Source organism: Diceros bicornis, chromosome 28, assembly GCF_020826845.1.
Source record: "Diceros bicornis minor isolate mBicDic1 chromosome 28, mDicBic1.mat.cur, whole genome shotgun sequence".
NCBI classification, from domain to species: Eukaryota; Metazoa; Chordata; class Mammalia; order Perissodactyla; family Rhinocerotidae; genus Diceros; species Diceros bicornis.
The window spans coordinates 35,848,703-35,872,054 of NC_080767.1; the positions used below are offsets into that span (position 1 = coordinate 35,848,703).

Below are 23,352 nucleotides of genomic sequence, written 5' to 3' on the forward strand. Positions count from 1 at the left end.
CCACTTCCTCTCCTGTAAAATGGGGTGATAGCAGCCATCTTGCAGGATTATCCTGAGCTGTATGGAGAGGGGCTGCCGCAGCACATGTGGTTAGGAGCAAGTGTTCTGGGAGCCACAGGCCTGGGGTCAAATCCCTGCAAGGTCACTTAATGTCTGAGACCCACTTCCTGTCTTTCAGTGAGGCAGTGATAAGACTTTAGAGACCAAGGCTTAGGGACTTTAAAATGCTGCGGGGTGGGGTAAGGCAGGGAGGGGTGCCCACTGCTGCTGCTGTATGGGAACACTCCTGCAGCATGGGTGAAGGGGTGTCCACAGGGCCGTCCTGTGGCTTTTGGTGGATGAGTGGCAGGGCACAGCGGGGCCCCAGTGAGTGTGATGAGGGGCCCGTGGGGAGTCCCTGGCTCCTCACGGGCCCCTCATCTGGTCATTTCAGAAGGCAGCAGAGACCATGACGGCCTGGAAAAGCCCCCAGGCTGAGGAGCCCCCACAGAACCCCTAGTCTGGGCCTGCGGCCCCATCCTGCAGGCCTCCCGGGGAGTAGAGAAGGGAGTAGAGCCCAAGGGGAGAGTGCTGTGTTTAAAAGGGATCTGGGAGCCGCTCACAGGTTCTGGGAAGGTGAGGTTGGCGGAATTGAAAGCTAGTCACAAAGCAACAACAATAACATCACAGAAACAACCAGCCTGCCCGAGAGCTCTCTCTACAAGCATTGCCTTACTGACTCACCACGAACCTTCACAACAGCCCCGAGGGAAGTTCTGTTATCATTCCCGCTTAGCTCAGAGGCCCGAAGGCTGTCCCCGAAGATCACACCATGAGGAAGTAATGACGTGAGAGTTGAACCCAGAGCTCGCCACCCTCTGAACTCAAGACCCTGGGCCCTTCTTCCCACACGTTCCTCAGATGGGAAACTCCAGGCCCAGAGAGGGCAGGGGACTCTCCCGGGGCTGCACAGCACTCTGGGACCTGGGCTTCCTGGCGAGGAACTGGACACAGCCGGGAGGCCAGAGGCCAGGTTTAAGATAATAGCTCATCCCTGTTTGCCTGAGACTTTTAGCACTGAAAGTTCTTTGGCCTGACAAACCAGGATGGTTGGTCACCCTGACATCCACCTTGTGCCGTCCAAACCCCCCAGGACAGTTCCACAGGGCACGGGCTCAGGACACAGGGAGGAGGCCTGGTCTCTGCTCTGGGGGCCGGTCTCCCCACCCCGGGTCCCTGGACACCTACTTGTGGGGCTGAGGCTGCAGACGGCCAGCAGCAGGGCAACGACCGGGGGGAGCGTGCCGCGGTCCATGCTGTCCACCCGGGGGTCTGTGCGCTGGGCCTTATCCGGTGTCCAGGGGCAGGGCTGCGGGCGGGCGCGGGGGCTGGCGTGGGCTCGCGCGGGGACCCAAGGGGAGCAGGCGGCCGGAGCGACGGCGTCCCTGCTCCAGCCTTCTGAGGTGGCGGCCGAGGGGTCAGGAGAAGTGGGCACGGGGGCGCAGGGCCAGGCCGGGGGGCGCGGGCCGGGAGATGAGCCGGGAGCGGGTGCTGGGCTCCTGTGGACGGCGGCGGCAGCGGCAGCCCGGCCTGTGGATGTGGATGGAGGCTGGGGTATGACCGGCAGCAGCGGGGAGCTCCCGGCTCATCCAGCCAGGCCCGGGGAGGCAGGAAATGCGCTTCCTTAGAGAAGGGGCCGGGCCAGGCGGCCTGCCAGGCGGAGAGAGGAAGTGCCATGGGCTTTGTCGCTGGGTGGGGGGCCCTGGGGCGGGGGGAGGCAGTGGGGTGGGAGGGTCCAAGCTCTCGGCTTGTCTCCCCACGCAGCCCATCCTCCCATCCCACCCTCCCCAGGGCCGGCTGGTGGGGTGCATCCGGCAGCCCCCAGGGGGCGGATGACAACAATCACCCTAACAGCCCACCAGGGGGACCTTTCAGGGGCCAGGCCCTGGCCCAGGCAGTTCACGTGGAACTCACAGCCCCATGAACTCAGTGTTCCCATTTTGCAGATGAGGAAACAGAGTCCTGATGAGGTGAGATAAGGGGCCCAAGGAGACGGTGGAGCTGGGATTTGAACAGGTCTCGTCGGGCGCCAAAGCTGGCTTACACAGCACGACACAGGGCTGTCATTCCAGGTTTTGCAGGCAGAGAAACTGAGGCCCAGAATAGCAAAGGAACACTCTCAAATTGGGTCAGCATGGCAGCTGGGGCTGAGGCCTCAGGCCCATGAGGACAGGGGACCTGCCCAGGGCCACACACTCCATGTCTGCCCTCTCCATGGGTGCAAAGTCCTTCAGGGACAAAAGAAAGCCCCAAACAAAAGGGGGACACAATCTAATGGCTTCTCTGATGTCAGATGGCCCCAGGTTCAAAACCCTGCTTGCTCTGAGCTGAGGCCTTTAGCAAGTCCCCTCAACACTCAGTCACCCTGTTTGTGAAGTGGGCGCATGGTGCCTTGCTCGCCAGGCTGTTGTGAGATTTCCAGGGGACAGGGTACCACAGTGCTGAGTTCTGGGCCTGGCACCTAGGAAGTGCTTCCCCATCAGTGCTCCCTGAGCCTGGGAGACAACCCCAGAACTGTCACTTGTTCATTCTGCATATAGTAAGTGCCAATTATGTGCTCACCATGGTGCGAGTCACGGGTAGCACCTAGCATCAGGCCCCAGGGAGCTCAGAGGAGGAAGCCTGAGCTGTCTGGAGGAGGTGGCATTTAGGCCTGGCCTGTGAAACACCAGACAAGTTGGTGGGTGGAGAAAAAGGGGTGAGGAGGGCATGTCAGGCACGGGGACCAGCCCCAGCAGAGGCACAGAGGCAGGAAGTGGTCGGACCCCTGTGGGACAAGCAGGGGCTTGGTAGGGACAGGACGCCTAGAAAGGCAGATGCTGGCTGAGGGGTCTCGAATGCCAGGACTTTATCCTAAAGGCCACAGGATGTCATGGAGGGTTCTGGAGCAGAAGGTGCTGGCAGAGCTGGGCTTTGAGAAGACAAATCTTGGAGTGTGCCGGCAGGACTTGCAGAGGGCATGGAGCCAGGGGTCTTCCTCTTTATACTTTTCCTGGCTCACAGATGGAGAAATCGAGGCCCAGGGAGGAAGGAGAAGGCAGGAGCCCTGGCTGCCTCCAGAGGGAGCAGAGCAGAAGTGTGTTTGTCTCTCCAGGAGCGGACATCAGGGCGGGAAGGGCGGGTGTGGCTCCTTGGGTGGGGATTGGGAGAAGGTTCGCTGCTCATCCAGCCCTGCAGCTGCCGGACACTTCCCGGCCAGGCATGGGTGTGGGGTCACGGGAGACCCATCCATGCCCAACAGGCCGGGAAGGCTGTGATGGGGCGGAGGTGGCCACCCCCAGGCCCCCAGCTCCTCTGCCTTTTTCTGTAGGCGCAGAGATGGGGAGGTGAGCACCAAGGGGCAAACGATGGCTTTGGTGGGGGATAGCGGGGTGGCTGTGAGGTTTCCCCAGGTCCCTGACCAGGCTCTGTGCCCCACGGACAGTTAATCCGGCCCCAGGGCCTGAACTCGCCCTGCACCAGGCCCCACCCTAGGCGTTCACCTTATCAGCTCTGAATCCTCACAGCCACTCCTGGAGGCCGGGCCATTAACGCTTACGGAGGAGGGACCCACGGCTGCCTGAAATTTAAGTGACCCCCAGCCGGAGAGTGGAGACCCCAGGGCTGCCTGGCTCCAAGCTCACCTCCTTCCCTGCCGCCACCGCCTGAGCTGAATGTGGAGACGACAGATGTCACTGGGGCTGTGGGTGTCGTGGGGTGAGGGAGGTTGTTGTCCACAGTGGGTGTCGGGGCATCCGCGGCAGTGACAGGGACCCCCTTGGAGGCTCTTCCCAAACTTCCCTCCCTCCTACTTCCCTCCATACTGCAGAATCCATCCCCGCCCACGTTATAAACAAGACCTCTGGGTTCTCTAGAAAGCAGGAGAGTCTGCAGGTGGATGCAAGGAAGAACTTGTAGGAAACCTGCAGGGAGAAAAACCCTACAGACAGCCCCGGAGGGCCTGGAGTCACGACCTGGGAAAGCGCATGGAGGAAGGGAGGGACTGGGACCCCCAGGGGTGGAGAGGAGGCCGCCCCGCGGCTCCCACAGCGCCCTGGGCCTCCCCAACCCCCCAGCCTGTGTCCCCTTTCCCTAGCACACAGCCCAGGACCCATTGGTTCTTGAGATCTATTTATTGAAAGCATGAAGTGCCCTGGAAGGTAAGGCAGGGCAGGGGCTGTAGAGGTATAGGGAAACTGAGGCACACAGAAGTAGGTCTTGCTCCTCTTCCGCAGAGGAAGAGGCCAGTCCCTGGACTGGGTCGCCTGCCTCCCAGGAAGCCTGATGGTCATACGGTCTCACAGCCAGGGCCAGCCCTTGGGTTAGCTGTCTTCTGTCTGTCCCCTGAATGTACTCTCCACCCTGATGGACACATCTACCTCCTCCCACTCGCTCACCCCTGCACAGATCAGAGAGAGGAAGGAGGAGGAGGATCCATCCCTCTGGCTCCTTTCCTGAAGGGTCACTGCAAATTGGCGGCCTCCCTCCAGTGCAGGCCGCAGCCCTGACCGGGCACTCTCCACACAGCCCTTCAGGCCGAGGGTGGTCATGGCCCATGCTGCGCTGGGGTCCTGGCTGCCCCCTGTGCTTTCCCCTCACCCTGCCTGCACCTGTGTAAACAGACCCTTCATTACACTCTCCTCAAATTATCCTATTGGAGCGTGCCATCTGTTTCCTGCCGGGGCTCTGACTGATGCAGATGTTTTCAGGTGCCGCCTATCCACACGCCAAAGAGACACATGGCTGATAGCCAGGCCCCTGTGCCTGGACCTCGCAGTGCGCAGGTGCACGAATTCTGCTCCTTCCTCCTCCTGGCTGGCCGGGAAGGCCAGGGTTGCAGGAAGGGATGGAGCACGTCTACCCTGGCCGCTGGCCACTGAAGGAATTTTAGGCGGCCCCCAGGGACCCCCCCAGGCGGCTGTCCGTCTCCAGCACCGGCCTAGAGCCAGGGGCTATTGAGGACAGCAGGGCCAGACCCACAGGGACAAGGCAGAAAGTGGGTGCAGAGGAAAGGGGGCGCTGAATTGGGAGTCAGGGTGCCCAGGCTCTGCCCCTGGTGGCCTCTGGCAAGACCTTTCCATATTCTGGGTCTATTTCTCCATCTGTGCAATGGGAGGGCAGCCTGCTTACCTGGAGGATCTCCAAGCCCAGGGCAAGGATCGGAATCTCTCCACCATCCACATGCTCGCCCAGCCTTGTGCCAAGTGTCACCTCACAGCCACCTTAACGGGCCAAGACTCATGTCGCCATTTTACAGTGGAGGAAACTGAGGCTCAGGTGTGCACGATAACACGGCTGGGGAGAAGCAGAGGATAATTCAAATCTGGGCCTGTCTTATCGCCCTTGGCTTCCAGAACATTTCGTCCTGGGTTGCCTCCCACCTCTCTGGTCGCCTTATCTGCCTCCTCATGGTTCCTCTTCATCCTCCCACGCTTGGTCCCTGGGCCTCTTCCCTTCTCTGTTTACCCTCAGTCACTCCCAAGTCAGGTTTTCTCAAACCTGAGTGACCGTGATGTCCTTCCTCAGCACAAACACTGGGACTCAGGTTCAAATAATTGAAACAAACGTTTTGTGAACCTGTATATGCCCTATGATGTGCATCCATCCTCTTCGTTTTCTTTCAAATACTGATCACAAGCCAGTGATTGACCTGTTGATTTCGTTACCCACCAATGGGTCTTGGCCGTAAAACGGAATGCCCTAGATCCTTGCTGCTCCAAGGAGGACCTCTCTCAGGCCCTGCCCCAGACCTGCTGAATCAGAACCCGCATTTTATCAGATCCCAGGGCATTCTTGTGCACATTAGAATTTGAAAAGCACTGTTCTGGGTGCCCTCATCCAGACAAACAGCTTTAAATACCGTCTATATACCGATGGCTCCCAACTTTACATCTCCAGCTGGAACTCTCCCCCGGGTTCCAGGCTCCCGGATGTCTAACAAGCATCTCAGACCTCAACGCGCCCCAAACTGGGCTCTGCTTGTTCTCTCCCGGCTGCTCCTGCCTCAGTCTCTGCATCGCAGACTGTGACAGCGCCCTCTGCTTGTTGCTCCAGCCTTGAGGTCGACCTTGCCTCTTTCTCTTACACCCCTCATCCGACCCGCAAGCAAATTCTGGCAGCTGCTCCCCCAGATTCCCAGTGTTTGTGGGGTTCCCCCCACCCTACAGCCAGCGCCCTGATCCAAGGCACCAGCACCTCCTGGTACATTGCCGTCGCCTCCTCACTGAGCTTGCTCTCGCTCCGCCCCTGTCCCAGCCCACCCTGCACCCCCGTGAAGGGAGCCCGTGTTAACCCACGTCAAGTTCCATCCCTCCTCTGCTCAGCGCCCTTCCCAGGCAACCTTCTCACTCAGCATGAAAGCCAGAGCCCCTCAAATGGCCAGCGAGGCTCCCCCGTCCCCTCTCCGACCTCGCCTTCTGCCCTTCTCCCCCTTGCTCACTCCACTCCAGCCACACTGGCCTCCTCACTGTTCCTCAGGGCCTTTGCACTTGCTGTTTCCTCTCTCTGAAACTCTCTCCCCTAGGTAACCATAGCGCTTGCTCCTCATCCTTTAAGTGGCAGATCAAATGCCACGTGGTCAGTGAGGGCTTCCCAGACCGTTGCATTTAAAATAGCCATCTCCCTGCACCAGCAATTGGCCCCTGGGGCCCATGTCACCACCTGACATGCTACGTATTGTTGATGTTTTCTGTTTTTCCCTCTCTAGAACCAAAGTTCCATGAGGCCAAGGGCCTTGCTTTGTTTGCTGCTGCATCTCCATCGCTTGGAATAGTGCCTGGCTGATGACAGGCACTCACTCGATAAAGGCTTACAGAATAAATGAATGGGCATAACCACTGGGCTACACGGCTCAAAGTTTCATAAGTTGTGATTCTGAGTCCCCAGGGTGCGGATGTTGGGAGCATTCTGAGCCCAGGGACAGGGGCTCTGAGGAGGAGGAATGACTCCCCAAGGGTACAGGGTGGTCACAACGGTCAGTGGTCCTAGCAGACTCTGTTCTAGAAGAGCAAAGTCCCTCAAAGTCTCCCTCTCCTTCCCCGAGGAGTGGTCCTGATACCTGCTGCCTCCTGGGCGATGTTGGACTCCTTGATAAAACCCGTTCCCCCAGGTCTGAAGAACCCATGAAGACCACCTAGGAGGCGGAAGGATTCCACCGGGCCAGGATTCTAGAACTTCTGAGTTGTAAGGACTCTGAGTTCATAGAAAGGGAAACTGAGGCCCAAGAGGGGGAGAGACTCACTCAGCACCTCATGAATCATGCTGGGCAACACAGGCAGGAAACCCTGCACTAGAACCCCAGGAAGGGGCAGAAGCAGGACTGGCAGGCAAGGGTCTAGCCCTGTGCCCCTGCCTCACTGTGTGACCTGGGGCAAGCTGCACAACCTCTCTGGGTCTGTTTCCCCATCGAGGAAGCCCTGTGCTCACAGGCTGCGCATGTCCGGTAGGGCTCTGGCCCCCACCCTTGCAAAGCCCCCCCACTGTGGAGCCGCCAGGCCTTCCTGTTTACTCGAGGCCCCTCTCGCGGCTGGGAGGCGACAGCCTTGGCCTCCTCTGCTCCCTGCTTCCTTCCTCTCCCACTTCAGCGCCTCCGGCCAGGCCCCCAGGGCCCCCGAGGCCAAGACTTAGGGGCGCAGTCCAGGGGGGGCATCTGAGGCCACAATCCCAGAGAGGCCCACCCGGGAGCACTCCTCTCTGAAACTCTGAGGTTACAGAGGCACTGTACCATCTCTCTGGCTGGCTTAGAATGTTCTGGCACATTGGGACAAGCTGTTGCCAGGAGTGTCCCTAGAGATAGGAAGAGAGACAGCATTGACTGTCTCATATCCGACGCCACGCACAGCTCTCAGCCCACCACTAAGGGACGAGCACATCCTGACTCTAGAGATGTGCCCTCCTCCCGGCCCCTCCCCGGCTCCCACCTCTCTCAGAGCTACTCAAAGTGTGGGCCTTGGACCAGCAGCCAGGGCATCACTGCCCAAGCCAGACCTGCTGAATCAGAATCAGCTTTTGAACAAGATGCGGGGAGATTCGTGTGCGCAGTACAGCTGGGAGCACTGCAGGTCCTGCCATCCTGCCTGGTTTGAAAACCCTCCATGAGTCTCGCCTCTTAGATGTTCTTGCTCCAAAGGCTTAACCTGAATCTATGAAGCCTTTACAAATAACTTCCAGTTTACAAGAAATTCAGGGGATGGAGGAGCAAGTTAAATGACACCACGAGGAAGCAACAGATGAATCTGGAAGAAAGAATTTTTTTTTTTTTTTGTGAGGAAGATCAGCCCTGAGCTAACATCCATGCCAATCCTCCTCTTTTTTTGGCTGAGGAAGACTGGCCCTGGGCTAACATCTGTGCCTGTCTTACCCCACTTTATATGGGACACCGGCACAGCACGGCCTGACAAGTGGTGCGTCGGTGCGCGCCCGGATCTGAACCCGGGCCGCCAGCAGCGGAGCGCGCACACTTAACCGCTACGCCACAGGGCCGGCCCCTAGGAGGAATTTTCTGTAGGACAACTGGTCCCTTCACAGGCCAATGTCATAAAAAGAGTGGGAGTTCTAGGTTAGAGGTTTGCTGGATGGCACAACCAAATGCACGTGCGGTCCTGGATTGCATCCTGGTTTGAACAAAGACACATTTTAGGGACAACTGGGGACAATTGCATGTGGACTGATTATTATCTATTACAATATTAGTGTTAACAGTGTTATTAAAACTCTGAGTTGTGGTTATGTAGGAAAATGGCCTTATTTTTGAGTCCTACTGAAATCATACTTTTGGGGTGAAATTTTTTCGTATCTATAATTTAAATACCTTGTCAAAAGTATAACAATAATGGAGGATGTATGGGATAATGTTCATTATTCTATGTTGGAGCTGGGTATGTGGGTCTTCATTATATTATTTCCTCCCATTTTCAGTTTGTTTGAAATTTTTCATTAAAAACAAAACTCTTTCTGAGCCTCCTGTTGCCCCTTGGGCAAAGACTCCACACTTGGGTTGGCATTCAAGTCCTGTGAGTCTGGCCCCCACCACCCGCTGGGCTTGTCTCTTGCTACTGCACCCCCTCCAGCCTGCATTCCAGCCCCACTGAGGCCTCAGCCCTCTGGACACCCAACATGTCCCTTCCACCTCTGTGGCTCTGCAGAGCTGTTCCCTCTGCCCTTCCATGCCTTCTGTCTCGTGCTGAAGTGAACTCCTAGGTATCTTCAAGGCCCCACTGCGTAGCTCCAGCTCAGGGAAGCTCCCGCCACCGGGGGGCCCTCTGAGCTCTGTGCACTGAGCTGGCCAGAGCTGATCTGGGTTGAGTAGTGCTGATGGAAGTTAGTGAGCATAGGTCCCCTCCTCCTGTCAGGAGCCACATCACAGCAAGCTGGGGACACGTGAACCTCTGTCTTGCCAGCATGGCAAGTGCTCCAGAAAATTGCTGAATGAACAAACGTGCACGCAGGAAACCCTCAAAGGAAGGTTTGTGGTGGCAAGGATGGGTGGCAGTTACTGGAACTTTTAAACTTTCTGTATTTGTTTCAAGTTTTTAAGTGGTTTTTTTTTTTTTTTTTAAGTGAATAAAGTGATGCTGTGGTGAATAGTTTGGATCAGCTTAGGTTTTCACCAACTGGGACACACCTGAATTCATGAAGCTGTAATTAAAAAAATAAAGATGATGATGATTTTGTCAGGTGGATTTCTCTAGCTCTTTCTCACCTTTGGCCTGCTTTCCCACTCATCTTCATGCTCATTCTCAGACACCCTGAGACAGAGGGGTGTGTGCATGTGTGTATGCGCCTGTATGTTAACCCAGTCTGACAGATGCCACACCCCAAGGTGGGAGGTCACAGAGCGAATCGGGGCTTCCCCGCATGACCCAGCTGGCGAGGGGAGCAGAGGGACCAGCTGCAGAGGCCTTCACTCCGCACTCCACCCAGGCCAGACACCTCACCCCCGCATGACGCCTGGCTTCTCCTCTCTCCCCTGTACCATCGTTTATTTATTTCATGTTCTTCTTCCAATAGACTCACCTTCTATAACTTAAACACATTTATTTTAAAGGAGAGTTTAAATAACTAATGTAAATGGAAAATCAGCCAACTTGCCATAAATGGAAGGGACACACAGCGGCACAACCGGCCCCACACGGGGTTTCGTTCCAGCCAGGTGTGGCCCGCTGAAGTGTCTCTCAGCTTTAAAGGGAGCCCGCTGGGGCTGGGACAGGTGTTAAGGACACATGAGAACCACGTTGAGCCTTTCTCGGTGATGAGGTCAAAGAGAGAAGGAGAACAGAAAAGGGAAGATGGCTCTCCTTGGGGGATCCCGGGACATCCCCAAAGCACCCCAGCCCTGCACGTCCCCAAGGCTGCTCTGGTCCCGGCTCCCACAGGCCGTGGGGACTGACAACCTACACTCCTTGTTCACTGTGTTCTGGTCCTCATCTTGGGAGTGGGGCCACCGAGCCTAATTCAGATTCAGAAATGGGCTCAGAAAGGGCAGGTTGTGACCTAACAGGGCCACCCGGTGGGAGGTCCTTCAGGTCTCACCTCCTCAGGGAGGCACACCTGACCGTGACCCCCCACTCAATCTCAGTGCCCTTTCCAGACCCTCAGAGATTCTTGCACCAAGGAGGCCAGTTCACCGCCCACTTGGCCGGCTGACATGTGCCACCCCCACTGCCCAGGAAGCCCCCACAGCCCATGACCTCGCTGCCTGCTGCAGCCCGGGCCCCAGGGGCAGATAAGTACAGAAAACACACTCAGAGAGATGAGGGGTCAGGGCCAAGGCCACGCAGCAAGGATGCGGAGGCACCCAGGCCAGGGCCCAGCTCTGCCTGACCACAAGTCCCTGAGAGCAGGGACCCTGCCTCAGCCACCCTGGATCCCCAGGCCCAGCACAACCTGTGTGAGGAAGGGCCCTGTGTCTTCCACGGGAGCTCAGGGAGGGCGGCTGGCCAAGGGGGGCTGAGGGGCCCAAGGAGGAATGGGAGGGTGAGGGGCCGGGGCGGCCATGCCTCGTGAATCAACTCCGATGGAAGCAAAGAAAAAGGAGGAAAACCAAATGTCCTTAGAAATTCCTTTAGTGCTCGGCTGTCCATGAAAACAGGATAAAGTGGCTTCCGCTGTCTGTGCTCGAGCCCGGCAGGGTGGAGGCGCTGAGCTCAGGCCAGGCGGCCTCCGGTCGGGACAGGGGTGGGGCAGGGCTGGGAGCCGGGCGAGGGGCTCCAGCATTGCTACTTGAGGGCGTCCAGGTGGGTGCAGACTTGGGAGAAGACGCTGTCCACGGAGCCCTCGGCGTTGACCTGCGGGGAGACGTGCCGTCAGGGCGGAGATGCCCGGGGAGGGCTGGGCGAGGCAGGACTGAGACAGCGGCCCATTATCCAACTAGTGGGGAAACCAAGGCCCAGAGGGGAGGGCTGGCCCAAGGTCACAGCAATTTGAGGCCACGCCAGGAAAACCCCAGGTTTCCTAGGGCTCCCTCGGGCCCACACCTTGCGTACGATGCCATGTTTCTCGTAGAAGGCGATGACGGGTTCTGTGGCCTTGTAGTAGGTCTCCAGCCGCTTCTTGATGGTCTCCTCGTTGTCGTCCACACGCCCACTGGTCTGTCCACGCTTCAGGAGCCGCTGGGTCATGGTCTCAGGGCCTGCGTCCACATACAGCAGCAGCGTGGGCTGTCCGATCTGTGGGCAGGGCACTAGTCACAGGGGCCCCGTTCCTGCCCCCTGGGGCCACCTTCTCCCCATTTTCCCACTTCTGGGGCCCCACTTGAGACCCACTCAGACCTACAAGCCCTTCCCCAAGGCAGCCTGAGGGACCTTCTGAAAACCAATCTGCCCTGCCACTCTCCTGCTCAAACCTCTTCCATGGCTCCCCACTGCCCTCAGGAGAAAGTCCAAACTCCTTCCCCGACCTATGCGGTCCTGCACGGATGGGCCCTGCCTCCCTGCCTCCCTGCCTCCTCATCTCGAGCTTCCCACTCCCTTGTTCTCCTTGCTTCAGACACTGACTCTCTGGTCTAGGCTCTCATCAACCTCCTCCCGTGCCAGGCCTCTGCTCCTGCCAGCAACCTCAGCCAGGAACCCTTTCCTTCAGTAACGAGTGCTCGTCCTCAGATCTGAGCTAAAATCTCCTTCCTCCAGGGCAGTCTTCCCGGATGCCACCCCCACCACCATCCCCAGCCCCCGGGACAAGCTCCTCCAGTCCTCCTTCCTCTCCTTCTGTCTGGAGCTTGTCTCAGGAGGGCGTCTGGCTATTGACTTCACGTCCCTCTCCCCAGCCAGGCTGGGAAGCCCCGGGGGCAGGCAGGCGTCTGTCTGTCTTACACCAGCAGGGCTGGATAAGGACTTGACAAAGGAACAAGGGCTGAGTGAAGGGGTGAGGGGCTGCTGAGCTCTGGGGGTTCTGAACAATGTCACTGTCATTGGAATAAGCATTTCATCCGCTGGGATGACTTGGAAGGGCGAGAGGGAATAAGGCCGACCGTTCTCCTTCAGTGAGGCCCTGGCGCCCCCTGGTGTCCACAGCCAGGAAGACCAGGTGCCCGGATCCAAGCAGGATACAGCAGGGCTGGGCCCTGTGCCAGCCCAGCGCCCACAGTAGCACCCAGAACAGCCCCCGGAGGGATGCAGACTTTCATTAACCCCACTTTCTAGATGTGGCCCTGAGGGTCAGAGGTGGTGTCACACAGCTGATGCATATGGGCCAGGCCAGGACGTGCCTCAGGGCTGCCTGGCATGTGACTACAGGTCCATGGCCTCCTAGTTGGAAGGAAGCTCAGTCAACTCCCATTTCACAGACAGGGAAACTGAGGCCCAGATCAGGGTAGACACTTTCTTGAGGTCTTTCAGCCACTTAGAGGTCAAGAAATACAGTCTCCGACCTCTGGATGAGGCTCAAAGCTATGGAAACCCAAAGACAGCCCCAGCCTCACAGAGATGGGGAGTGGGGATAAGGGTCTGGTCCTGCCTCCAGCCCACTGGGATGCCCAGTCCTGCCTGCAAGGCCTGGAAGGAGTCCCTCCGCCAAGAAGCCCTCCCTGAGCCCCCCACCCACCCTTGCTGACCTTTCCCTCTTAGGAACCTGTAGTTTCATCTGTCTCCCCCATATGGCCTGTGACACCAGAGGTATGGGTGTACGTGTGTATATGTGTGTGCATCTGCGTGTGCCCATGAGTGTGCACTTGTGTGCGTCTCTGCGTATAGGTTACTGCATCCGTGTACACGCATTGCATGAGTGTGTGTGTATATACACTGCCAGATGCGTGTGCACATGTACATATGCCTGTGGCCTTGTGCCCGTGTATGTGTGCCTCCGGACATGCATGCACATGGACGTGTGCTTGTGTGCCTGTGTGTGCATGCACGTGGGCCTGTACATGTGTGTGTTTGGGTGAGGTGCTCCCACCCTGCAGAGTTTTCCTGGTGGGAACCTCAGGCAGCTCAGAGCCATCATCCTCAAGGCCCACTCTTTCCAACCAGACTCCCCGCCCCAGCATTCGAGGCCTCCAAACAGACCTGAGCCTCCCTCTCCCACATCACCTCCAGTTATCAGGCCCCACAGATTCTGTTCTCTCCACACTAGCCTGACCCTTCCAGCCCTGTTCATGCTGTTCCCTGCCCCTCTGACCATGTGTTTATGGAATGCCAAGCCCCACTTTTGAAGAATGCATTCTCTCTAATCCCCATCCTGCCCTTCAAGGCAGCTGCCAACTGTCTTTTCCCATTTTGCAGAAGAGGACACTGAGGTTCAAAGAGGCAGAAAGACTGGCCCAAGACCTCAAGGGGTTGAGCTGGAACCTGAACCCAGGTTGGTGACTCCCCAGCCTGGTGCTTCCTCTTCTACACCTTTTCTTCTAGACTTCTAGAAAGACTTCCAGAAAGTCTTCCCTGGTTTCCCTCCAACCCCACTCCCACCCCCAATCAGTCTCTCTCTGCCCATGACAGCAGCCTCCGCCTGGCCGCCCCACGTCGCAGCTCCCGCCAGGTTACATCTTACCCTGCGCTCAAACTCCTCCCCCTGCTTCACCTCCCGAGGGTAGCCGTCGATCAGGAAGCCTTTGGAAGTATCCACCTTGGCCAGCATGGCGTCTCGGAGCATGTCCAACACCGTCTCCTAGGGGTGCAGCAAAAGAAGGAGGCCATGAGCCCCCCTTCCCCACCCCTCCTCTGGGCCTTTGCTGCCCCACAGCCTGAAACGCCCTCTGCTCTAAAACACATGGCCGGAACAAGCCTCCCTCTCCAGGAAGCCTTCTCTGAACTGTGAAGACTTGACAGATTGAGCAAATCAGTCATTCATTCATTCCTTTCTTCGTTCATTCAATAGTATCGACTGAGCCCCTCCTCCCCGCCAGCTCCTCTCGGGGCCCTGAACACAGCTGTCAACAAAGCAGCCCTTCCCTGCCCGCAGGAGGCTCACAGTCTGCTGAGGGGACAGACAATTACACAGTTGATCCATCAAGTTCCAAGCATGACACAGGTTGTATGGGCAAAGAAGGGGGGCTACAGGGGTAAAAAGGTGGGGGGGGGATCTTAGCCCAAATCGGAGGAGTCAGGAAGATCTGAAAGCTGAGGAGGAAAGAACATTCCAGGCAGGAAAGATTGTGATGAGTTTGAGGGGAGAAAGGCCAGGGTGGCGGGAGACTGGAGGGATCAGGAGGACAGGGTCCTGGAGGCTCTTGGGAGCTTCTGGAAGGAATTTTCTGCCCAGGACCGTGGGGACCCACAAGAGGGTTCAGAGCCAGGGAAGGTCAGGGTCAGCCTTGCCAGTGTGTCATGGGCTCTGCTGACATCCACTCAAGGCCACCGTCACCTCCCACCCCACCGGGGCCCACTCACCAGTGGCACCAGCTGCCCCTTCTCCATGATTTCCGACAGCTTCTTGCCCCTGGCTGAGCCCGAGCTGACCTCGGCCCGCAGGAGGTCCCCGGTGGAGAGGTGGGTGTAGCCGTACTTCTGGACAATCTTCTCACACTGGGTGCCCTTCCCCGAGCCGGGCCCGCCTGCAAGCGCCCACCCATTCAGAAGCCCTGAGGAACGGGGCCCCCGCAGGGACAGGGTCTGCCCGGGTCACCCAGCGAAGGAGGGGCAGAGCCCAGGATGCAGCCCCCAGTGCCTGCGAAGACCCTCCCTGCTTGCTGCCTCACCCGCCTGCCTTGGACTCACCCACCACGAAGATGATCTTGGCTTTCTTCAGCTTCTCTGTGGGAGAGAAAGGGGGGCAGAACTCAGCCACTTGCTTGACAAAGAGCCAGAAGCACCTCTGGGGTCCCAGGCCTGTGCTGGGCCGCAGGCAGAGGGACAGACACAGCTCACGACAGCCCAGAGTGAGCGGTGACGGGCGAGGAAAGCTCAGAGACTGGGACAGGCCAGGGAGGAGAGGGTGTTACAGGCGGAGGGACCAGCTCAGGCAAAGGCCCGGAGGCTAGGGGCTCGGGCACAGGCTGTGAGGTGACTCTGAGGGGCTTGGATGCCAACACTCACAGCCCCTCTTTGTGGGGGGCAGGTCACCTCTGGTCTTAGAGTCTTCCGCATCGCGGGATTTTCTCGCTGAGCAGCAGGCCCCCATTGTCCCGTTCTGCTGTGTCCCCTCCCCTGGCCCTCCCAGGCCCTGGGCCTGCCCATCGCCCGCCTTCCCTGGGCAGTGTGAATGTGGAGTCGGCAACCACAACATACGTTGCCCTGGAGACGGTTGCCCAGCAGAGGGCTGCGGTGGGCACATGGAACCCTTGCCCAGAGAGGGAGGCCAGCTTACATTCCAACCTCTGCCTCGCTGGCCCTGAGAACTCAGCAAGACCACAGCCCCACCAGACAGGGGAAACCGAGGCCTAGAGAGGCAGGGGCCTGTTCCGGGGATGCCAGAACCGGAACTGGAACCCAGGCCCTCTTCCCAGACTGCCTGGCCTTCCCTTCTCGGGGAAGTAGGCCCTCATTGTGTGACCTTAGGGAAGAAGTCCTCACCCCTCTCTGGCTCCTTGTCCCTGCCCCACTGAGGAGGTGAGCTTGGCAGCTCCCAGGGGCCCTCCCAGCCACGGGGCTGGAGGCCTAGAGGAACGACTTCTTCTGTGGGCTCCCGCTGTCTGCCTGCCGTGTGACGGGCACAAGCCTGGGCGTGGGGAGGCCACAGCCCAGTGGCAGCTGATGTTCGGAGCCCAGGGGTGGAAGGGTGACTGCTGGCTTCAGGCAGCAGCAGGAGCCAGGCCCTCTGGGCTCCTTTAAGAGCTGCCCAGGCCGAGGCCCAACGCCAGGGATGGGACGGGTGGGGCTGCCAGGAGGCGGGCCAGCCAGTCTCTCTGTCCGCCCCACGTCTCCCTCCCGGCCCCAGCCCACAGGAGCCAGGAGGGCCCCAGAAATCCTCAAGACCCACCCCTCCTGGAGGAGAAACTGAGTCCCAGAGAGCGGAGGGCACTTGCCTCGTCCTCGTTAGCCTTGGCCTCTGCACACATGGGGCCTCTTCCCAGGGCTGGCCTCCCCTCGCCAGGGCCCACCCTCTCTAGAAAGAGGCAAGGATTCAGCTCTATAAATACCAGCATAGAAGGTGAGCTGTGGGGCCCTCAGGAGCCTCAAGGAGGCCTCGTCACTTCTCAAATTAATCTTGGAGCTGGCACATCCCGTGAGAAGCCCAAGGAGGATGCTGGAGGCTCCCAGACAGGCCCCCTCTAGCAGCCCCAGAGCCTCCTCCAACCCCTCCCAGAACGTCTCCCGAGAGCACACCCCCTTAACAGATGGGCACACTGAGGCCCAGGCAGCGAGCAGGAAAGGAGAGGAGCCTCGTACCTTCCATCCTGCCGAGGTCCGGTGAGCCGAGTCAGCGCTCTGCAACACAAGGGCACAGGAGGGTGGGTGAGGGGGATTCTCCTGCGCCCACCTCTGCGCCCGCCAAGCCACACGGTGCGTGCCAGGCCCCAGCGTGCTCTTGAGGGGACTGCTGGGGGCAGAGAAAGCCCAGGAGGCTGGGTGACCTTGGGAAAGTCACTTTCCTCTCTGTGCTGCTGCTACCTCACCTGTCACAGAAGGGCAGCATTCCCCTTCCGTCCACCTCTCCCCGTTGGAGGAGCCGGTGGCGAGGGCAGTGCTGAGGGGCCTAAACAGACACCAGCAACTGCTGGGCTGCTCCCCCTGCAAGTCCCAGAAAACAGGGCGTGGGTCCAGCGTCTGCCAGACACCTTGACGACGCTCCCCGGGGCCTGGAGGAAGGCTGCCGGGAGGCGGGAGGAGGGACGGGAGGCGGGAGGAGGGACGGGGGAGCTGCGTGTGTGCTCATCTGGGATGGGGTTTGCAGGAGGATGCTCAAAGGGACACAGAGGCCTGAGGGGGAGGAAGCTGCGGGGGCTGGTCACGTGGACACAGCCCTTACAGCTTTCAAATGAGGGGAGCCCCAGGCTCTCGCCCCTGGGCAGCCCCGCCTTCCACCGCCCCACATCGTGCTGTCCCCTCACCCCGCTGAGGTCCTTGCTGCCCTGCCTCCTCCTCCCGTCAGCAGGTAAGGCAACTCCAACCCCTCCCGGACCCCACTCTGTGCTTCCACGGCCCCCCAGGGGCCTCCCTCAACCTCCCCTTCCCATCAGTCTCCAGACTTACTGTCTACACTCCTTTGGCCTCCACTCTCCACCCACCAGCCCTCCCCAAGGCCACCAGCAGCCATCACAGCTCCTCTCACCTTGACCCTTGACCCTCGACCCTTGGCCAGCATTCTTCCTGCCTGGGACCCCCACCCCAGGCCCCTACTTCGCCCTTTCGCTGTTGGCTTCAGTTCCCCGGACCCCCCCATCCCTGCCCAGCCAGCCCAGGCCTCCCTCCCCAGCCCCATAAGTCTACGGCCCCTGGACAGGCCCAGAAGCCCCACAGACCCCACAGACTGTGAACAGCCCCTCCCGTGTCCCCAGCTCCTCCGCATCCCTATCGCCCAGCCAGAGGCCCTGGTCAGCGTGAACGCCCTTCCCCCACACCCCACTTCCGCCCCGTGCACACACATCCCAACCCTCTTGCTCCCGAACCTCTCTCCAGTCTGTGTCCTCACTGCCACTTCCTTGTTCCAACAGGAGGCTTGGCCACTGTCCCTGCCACCACGGGCCTCCCCACCTCCTTACTCCACCAGGCAAACTGCAGGATTTTCTCTGACAGGCATCAGACCACGTAACTCGCCCGCATGAAACCCCTCCATGTGTGGCCCCCTCAGTTCCCGAGATAAAGCCTGGGCCCCTAACATAGCTGACAGGGGCTGGCGATCTGGCCCCTGACACCGTCTGCAGCCTTAGCAGCAGTGGCTTGAACTACATGGAGCTCCCTCACCCACGGTCCCCAGGACCGTGTCCCACCTCCAGGCCCCGGCTAATGTTGCACAGTACATGGATGCCTTTCCCCAAGGTGCCGTAGTGTAGGACTCAGTTCGGATGTCACTTCCTTCAGGAAGTCTTCCAGGACTCTGCCCGCCACTCCCACACCGGCCAGGGCCTCTCTAAACTTCCCACAGTGTGGCACATACCACACTGTATGGCACCTCTCTGTCACACTGCAGGCCTGTGTCCCCCGCCAGACTGGGCCTGGGCTGAGCATAGGGCTGGGGGCCTCACTCCACCCTCACAGCCATCTTGGGAGGGAACGGAGGCTTGGAGAGGAGGAGAGACTTGCTCCAGGGCCTGGCTGAGGTCAAACTGGGGGCTGCACTTTCTGCTGCTCTGGGCCTGGCACCCAGTGGGTCCTTAAGCAACTTTGCTGACTGTCCCGCCACTCTGAGCCTGAGTTACAGCCTCTTTCCTGCTGAGTGTGCTTAAGGAAGGGTAGGAGCTGCCAACGCCCTTCAGCGGCTGGCGGGAGAGGGGGAGGGTCCCCAGGCCAGGGACAGCCTGCAGTGCCACCCTGAGGAGTGGCCTGGACCCCACTCGCCCCACCCTCTCCCGGTAACCTAAGCCCCTCTGTCCTGCCGGGACCTGCCATTTCCTTGGTCCAAAATAACTTGGGTTGTGAGGAGGCCTCACGGTGGCCAGGGGGTCCAGGATGGAGTTGGGTTACGGGCTCAGCACCCAGGCCTTATAAGGCCCCCAGATCAGGGCCACAGCTACTCCCAGTAAGACTGGGTGGTCTGCCAAGGGGCCTGGGGACCTGAGCTCAGAAGGACAGTGACTTAACCTCAATCACAAGGCAATGCCAGGGCAAGACCCAGGTCTCCCAGCTCCCGACCAAGAGCAGCCTTCTCAGCGGTTGGCAACCGACTAGGGTTCAAATCCCAGCTCCATCACTCAGCTGTGTGACCTCGGGCAGCTGTTGTTCCCTCTCTGGGCCTGTACCCCAGGCTGTGTCCCACTGCTGCTGGAGCTTCCTGGTAGGTACCTGAGCAGTGCCAGGAGAGGCCCCAGCTGCTGACCTCAGAGCTCCACAGAGCCCTTGCCCTTTCAGGAGGCTGGGGCAGGGGGCCAAACACCCGAGGGGCTTCCTGTTCCAGCAGTGCTGTCCAAACGACATCACAGGATAGCTCCTCCAATCACACAGGCTGCCTCGGCCCAGGTCCTCCAGGCCAGTCACCCCAGGCCCCCCCTCCCTGGGCCCCAGGCGGGATGTGCCAAGGGCAGGGACCTGGAGCCCGGGGAGTGCTGGCCGGACAAAGGGGTGACTGTCTAGGAGGCTGGGAGGGACTGCAACACACACCCACACACACACATCCACAAAAGCACACACAGTGTGGCACAAATGCCCAGAGCAGAGCCTGGGGAGTACAGACAGGCAAACACGTCCAGATCACCACCACGGAGACAAACACAGCCACACAAACCCCAAGGATACCCCGACACACACAAACCCGCGGCCCCCAGGTGCGCGCGGCTTCCCCACTCCCCGCAGGGGCGCCCCCGCCCGCGCGGGGACAGACCCACGGGCACACACTGACCTGGGGGAGGGGTGCGGTGGGCGCCGGGGCCAGTGCGTGCCCTGCCCGTTCTCCCCACCGCCAGCGAAGGCGACTATTTATAAGGCTGTCAGCAGCGCGCGGCATGCCGGGAGCCAGCGCTTGGCGATGGCAGGGAGGGAGGGAAGGAGGGAGGGACAGCGCACCGGGAAGGGAGGGGGGACTGGACCCCAGCGGAGCCCTGATGGGACGCCAGGCCAAGACTGGCGTCCCCCAACGTGCACGCCCAGGTGCCTGTGGCTGCGCTCGCTGGCGTACAGGTCTTTACAGTTGCGGAGGGTTTTCCATTCCTGCATTACCTGTGCCCACATCACTCCAGGGGAAAAGGACCCGGCTTCCAGTATGACAGCTGGGGAAACTGAGGCCCAGAGAGGAAAGGCTCTTTGCACAAAATTCTACAGCAGATTGGTGGCAGAGAGAGGCCAGAACCAGGGAGGGAGGGGACTGAGGCATGGATTCTGGGGCCTTTGCTGGCCAGATCAGTCCCCCAGCCCCTCCCCAGAGGCCCCTGGGCCAAGACCCACCTGGAACTTCTTCTGCCCTGTTGGCAGGGGCCCTGAGAACTTCTTTGGGACTGAAACTCCCCAGGACCCCAGAGACCACCCACGTACCCATCTCCCAGCTGGTGATCATGTAGAAGATTATAAAAAACCAGCCCTGCCCTATGGAGGTGCCAGGCAGCTCCCAATGAAGCGAGTGCAAGGATGTGGGACATTCAGAATGCTGTGGGTACCCACATAGGGGACAGACAATCCTGGTCAAAAGAACAGCTCCCATTAATGAGCACTCACTGTGCCTCAGGTGCTGGGCAGACCATGGGACTCAGACCATGTCTGTGCACCCTTAAACGTGGAGGAAAGTGAGGCTCACAGGTGAGGTAAAATAGCTTGCCTGAGGTTCCCAGGTAGAAAGTGATGTTTTTATCCGTGGAGACTGACACATAGCAGAGACCAGAACCACGCAGCTTCAGAACTCATGCACTTGACCACTAGACCACATCACAGCCTTGAAGGTAGCAGCCCCAGAGGGTGGGGCGGGTTGAATTTAAAATTTGTCTTGCAGGCACTAGGGAGCCATGGAAGGTGTTTGAGCAAGAGAGTCATACTACTAGGAGAGTGAGACCACCTTAGGTGGGTGGTTTCTTAGCAACAATAGCAGCCAGGACACCAGGAGGCCTGGGTCTCATTCCAGTTCTGCCACCTGTGACATGAGACAAGGTCCTTACTTCTTGGGACCTTCATGTCCCCATCTGTGAGAGGGGTGGGTGCTGGCTCAGAGGTTCTGCCTTAGAAGTTGTTTGAAAAAGCTGTGGTAGGGCCGGCCCCTACCACATACCACAAAATAAATAAATAAAGTTATGGAAAAAAAAAAAGCTGTGGGTAGCTGTGTGCATTGGCACAACCTTCGGGGAAAGCAAATTGATGTCAATCAAAATTTCAATCCAAAGTGCCCTTCTGCTGTTGGGAATCCCACACGTGGGCAGGAAATGTGTACAGGCTGGTTCTCTGGTGCCAGTGGGGACAGACTGATAGGGGGACGGTGGCACAGCCAGGAGGGGTAGGGAGGTGGTGACTCTGCTGTAGAGTCAGCACAAGAAAGGAAGCCAGAGGTCTTCACAGCTGGTGGTGCAAGAGAAATAGTCAAAAAGCCCACTGCGCAAGACTTATCCTGCCTTTGTGAAAATCATTCTAGATTTTTTTGCATTTTAGCACATCTGAAATTGTGTTGTCTTTTTTTTTTTAATTTTATTTATTTATTTATTTTCCCCCAAAGCCCCAGTAGATAGTTGTATGTCACAGTTGCACATCCTTCTAGTTGCTGTATGTGGGACGCGGCCTCAGCATGGCCGGAGAAGCGGCGTGTCACTGCGCGCCCAGGATCCGAACCCGGGCTGCCAGCAGGGGAGCGCGCGCACCCAACCGCTAAGCCACGGGGCCGGCCTAAAATTGTGTTGTCTTATATTCAAATCGATGGTATCTTAAAGTTGATGAAATGAAGCAGAATTGAGAGGGCGAGGGTGCGCACGTGATTCTGGGGGGGGGGTGGGGCTTACCCAAAGCCTTCCCTGTGCTTTTTTTTCTTTCATGAGGAACATCAGCCCTGAGCTAACATCTGGTGCCAATCTTCCTCTTTTTTGCTGAGGAAGACTGGCCCTGGGCTAGCATCCGTGCCCATCTTCCCCTACTTTATATGGGACGCCGCCACAGCATGGCTTGACAAGCGGTGCATCGGTGCGCGCCCGGGATTCAAACCTGCGAACCCTGGGCCACCGAAATGCAGCGCGCGTTAACCGCTGTGCCACTGGTCTGGCCCCCCCCCCTTTTCTTTTTTAATACAACAAGCAGCTATTACTTTACATATAGAACAATTTTAACACAGATGAACCCTGAGGACATTATGCTAAGTGAAATAAGCCAATCACAAAAAGACAAATATTGTATGATTCCACTTACATGAAGTATCTAAAGTAGTCAAATTCATAGAAACAGAAAGTGAAATCATGGTTTCCAGGGACTGGGTGGGAAGGGGAAATTTGGAATTGTTGTTTAGTGGATATAGATTTGCAAGATGGAAAGTTCTGGAGACCTGTTTCACAACAATGTAAATATAGTTAATAACACTACTGAACTGTACACTTAAAAATGGTTAAGTGGTAAATCTTATGTATTTTTTACCACAATAAAAAAATTTTTAAAGCTTAAAAACTATTTTAAGTACGTGTTTTATTCTGCATTCGTCTTAACCATATTTAAGTCACTGTGAAAAACACGATTTTGCCTTTTTGCAATTCTATTTGAGAAAGTTGGAAGTTTAATTAGCTTTCCAATCAACCAAACTTCTGCATTCGAGTACCTGTTTTAATTATTTTATTTGCATATGAACTATGGGTTTGCCACCAATGCTGGGATATTAAAGTTTCAGGACTTTTTCCCCCAGCTATAACCTAAAGAAAGAAGGGAAGGGGAGAGAAGGAGAGGTGGGGAGGAAGGAAGAGAGAAGGGAAGAAGGGAAGGGAAAAAGGGAAAGAAAAAAACTGCATGGAGGAAAAATCTGGAAGAGTATATCCTAGACTGTTAACAAGGAATAGGACTGGGCAATGCCCTTGCTTTCTATCTTATATCATTTGCATGGTTTAAGTTATTTTATAAGATAAAAAATGCCTGGGGGCCGGCCTAGTGGCGCAAGCTGTTAGGTGCACACGCTCCGCTGCGGCGGCCCGGGGTTCGCCGGTTCGGATCCCGGGTGTGCACCGACGCACCACTTGTCAAGCCATGCTGTGGCGGCGTCCCATATAAAGTGGAGGAAGATGGGCACGGATGTTAGCCCAGGGCCAGTCTTCCTCAGCAAAAGAAGAGGAGGATTGGCAGATGTTAGCACAGGGCTGATCTTTCTCACATACACACACACAAAAAAAGATAAAAAATACCTAAAAGCATAAGCATATAAAATGAA

General features: G+C 57.9%; 2 protein-coding genes across 2 annotated transcripts in view; both read right to left on the reverse strand.

Annotated features, from left to right (window-relative positions):
- ENG (endoglin) overlaps window positions 1–1,615 on the reverse strand; it is a 31,281-nt gene extending 29,666 nt beyond the window's left edge. The window contains exon 1 of the mRNA XM_058524127.1: window positions 1,228–1,615. Within this exon, the coding sequence (XP_058380110.1) occupies window positions 1,228–1,294 (67 nt within the window). The 5' untranslated portion in view covers window positions 1,295–1,615. The remainder of the gene's footprint in view (window positions 1–1,227) is intronic.
- Window positions 1,616–11,063: 9,448 nt separating this feature from the next.
- On the reverse strand, window positions 11,064–19,945 carry AK1 (adenylate kinase 1). Its single transcript, XM_058524130.1, has 7 exons — window positions 19,882–19,945; window positions 16,776–16,814; window positions 15,165–15,200; window positions 14,838–15,001; window positions 13,999–14,115; window positions 11,493–11,684; window positions 11,064–11,303 (listed from the first exon to the last, which is right to left on the reverse strand). The coding sequence occupies exons 2-7, from the start codon at window positions 16,780–16,782 to the stop codon at window positions 11,235–11,237; spliced, it is 585 nt and encodes a 194-aa protein (XP_058380113.1). The 5' UTR covers window positions 16,783–16,814; window positions 19,882–19,945; the 3' UTR covers window positions 11,064–11,234.
- Between the last annotated feature and the right edge of the window lie 3,407 nt (window positions 19,946–23,352).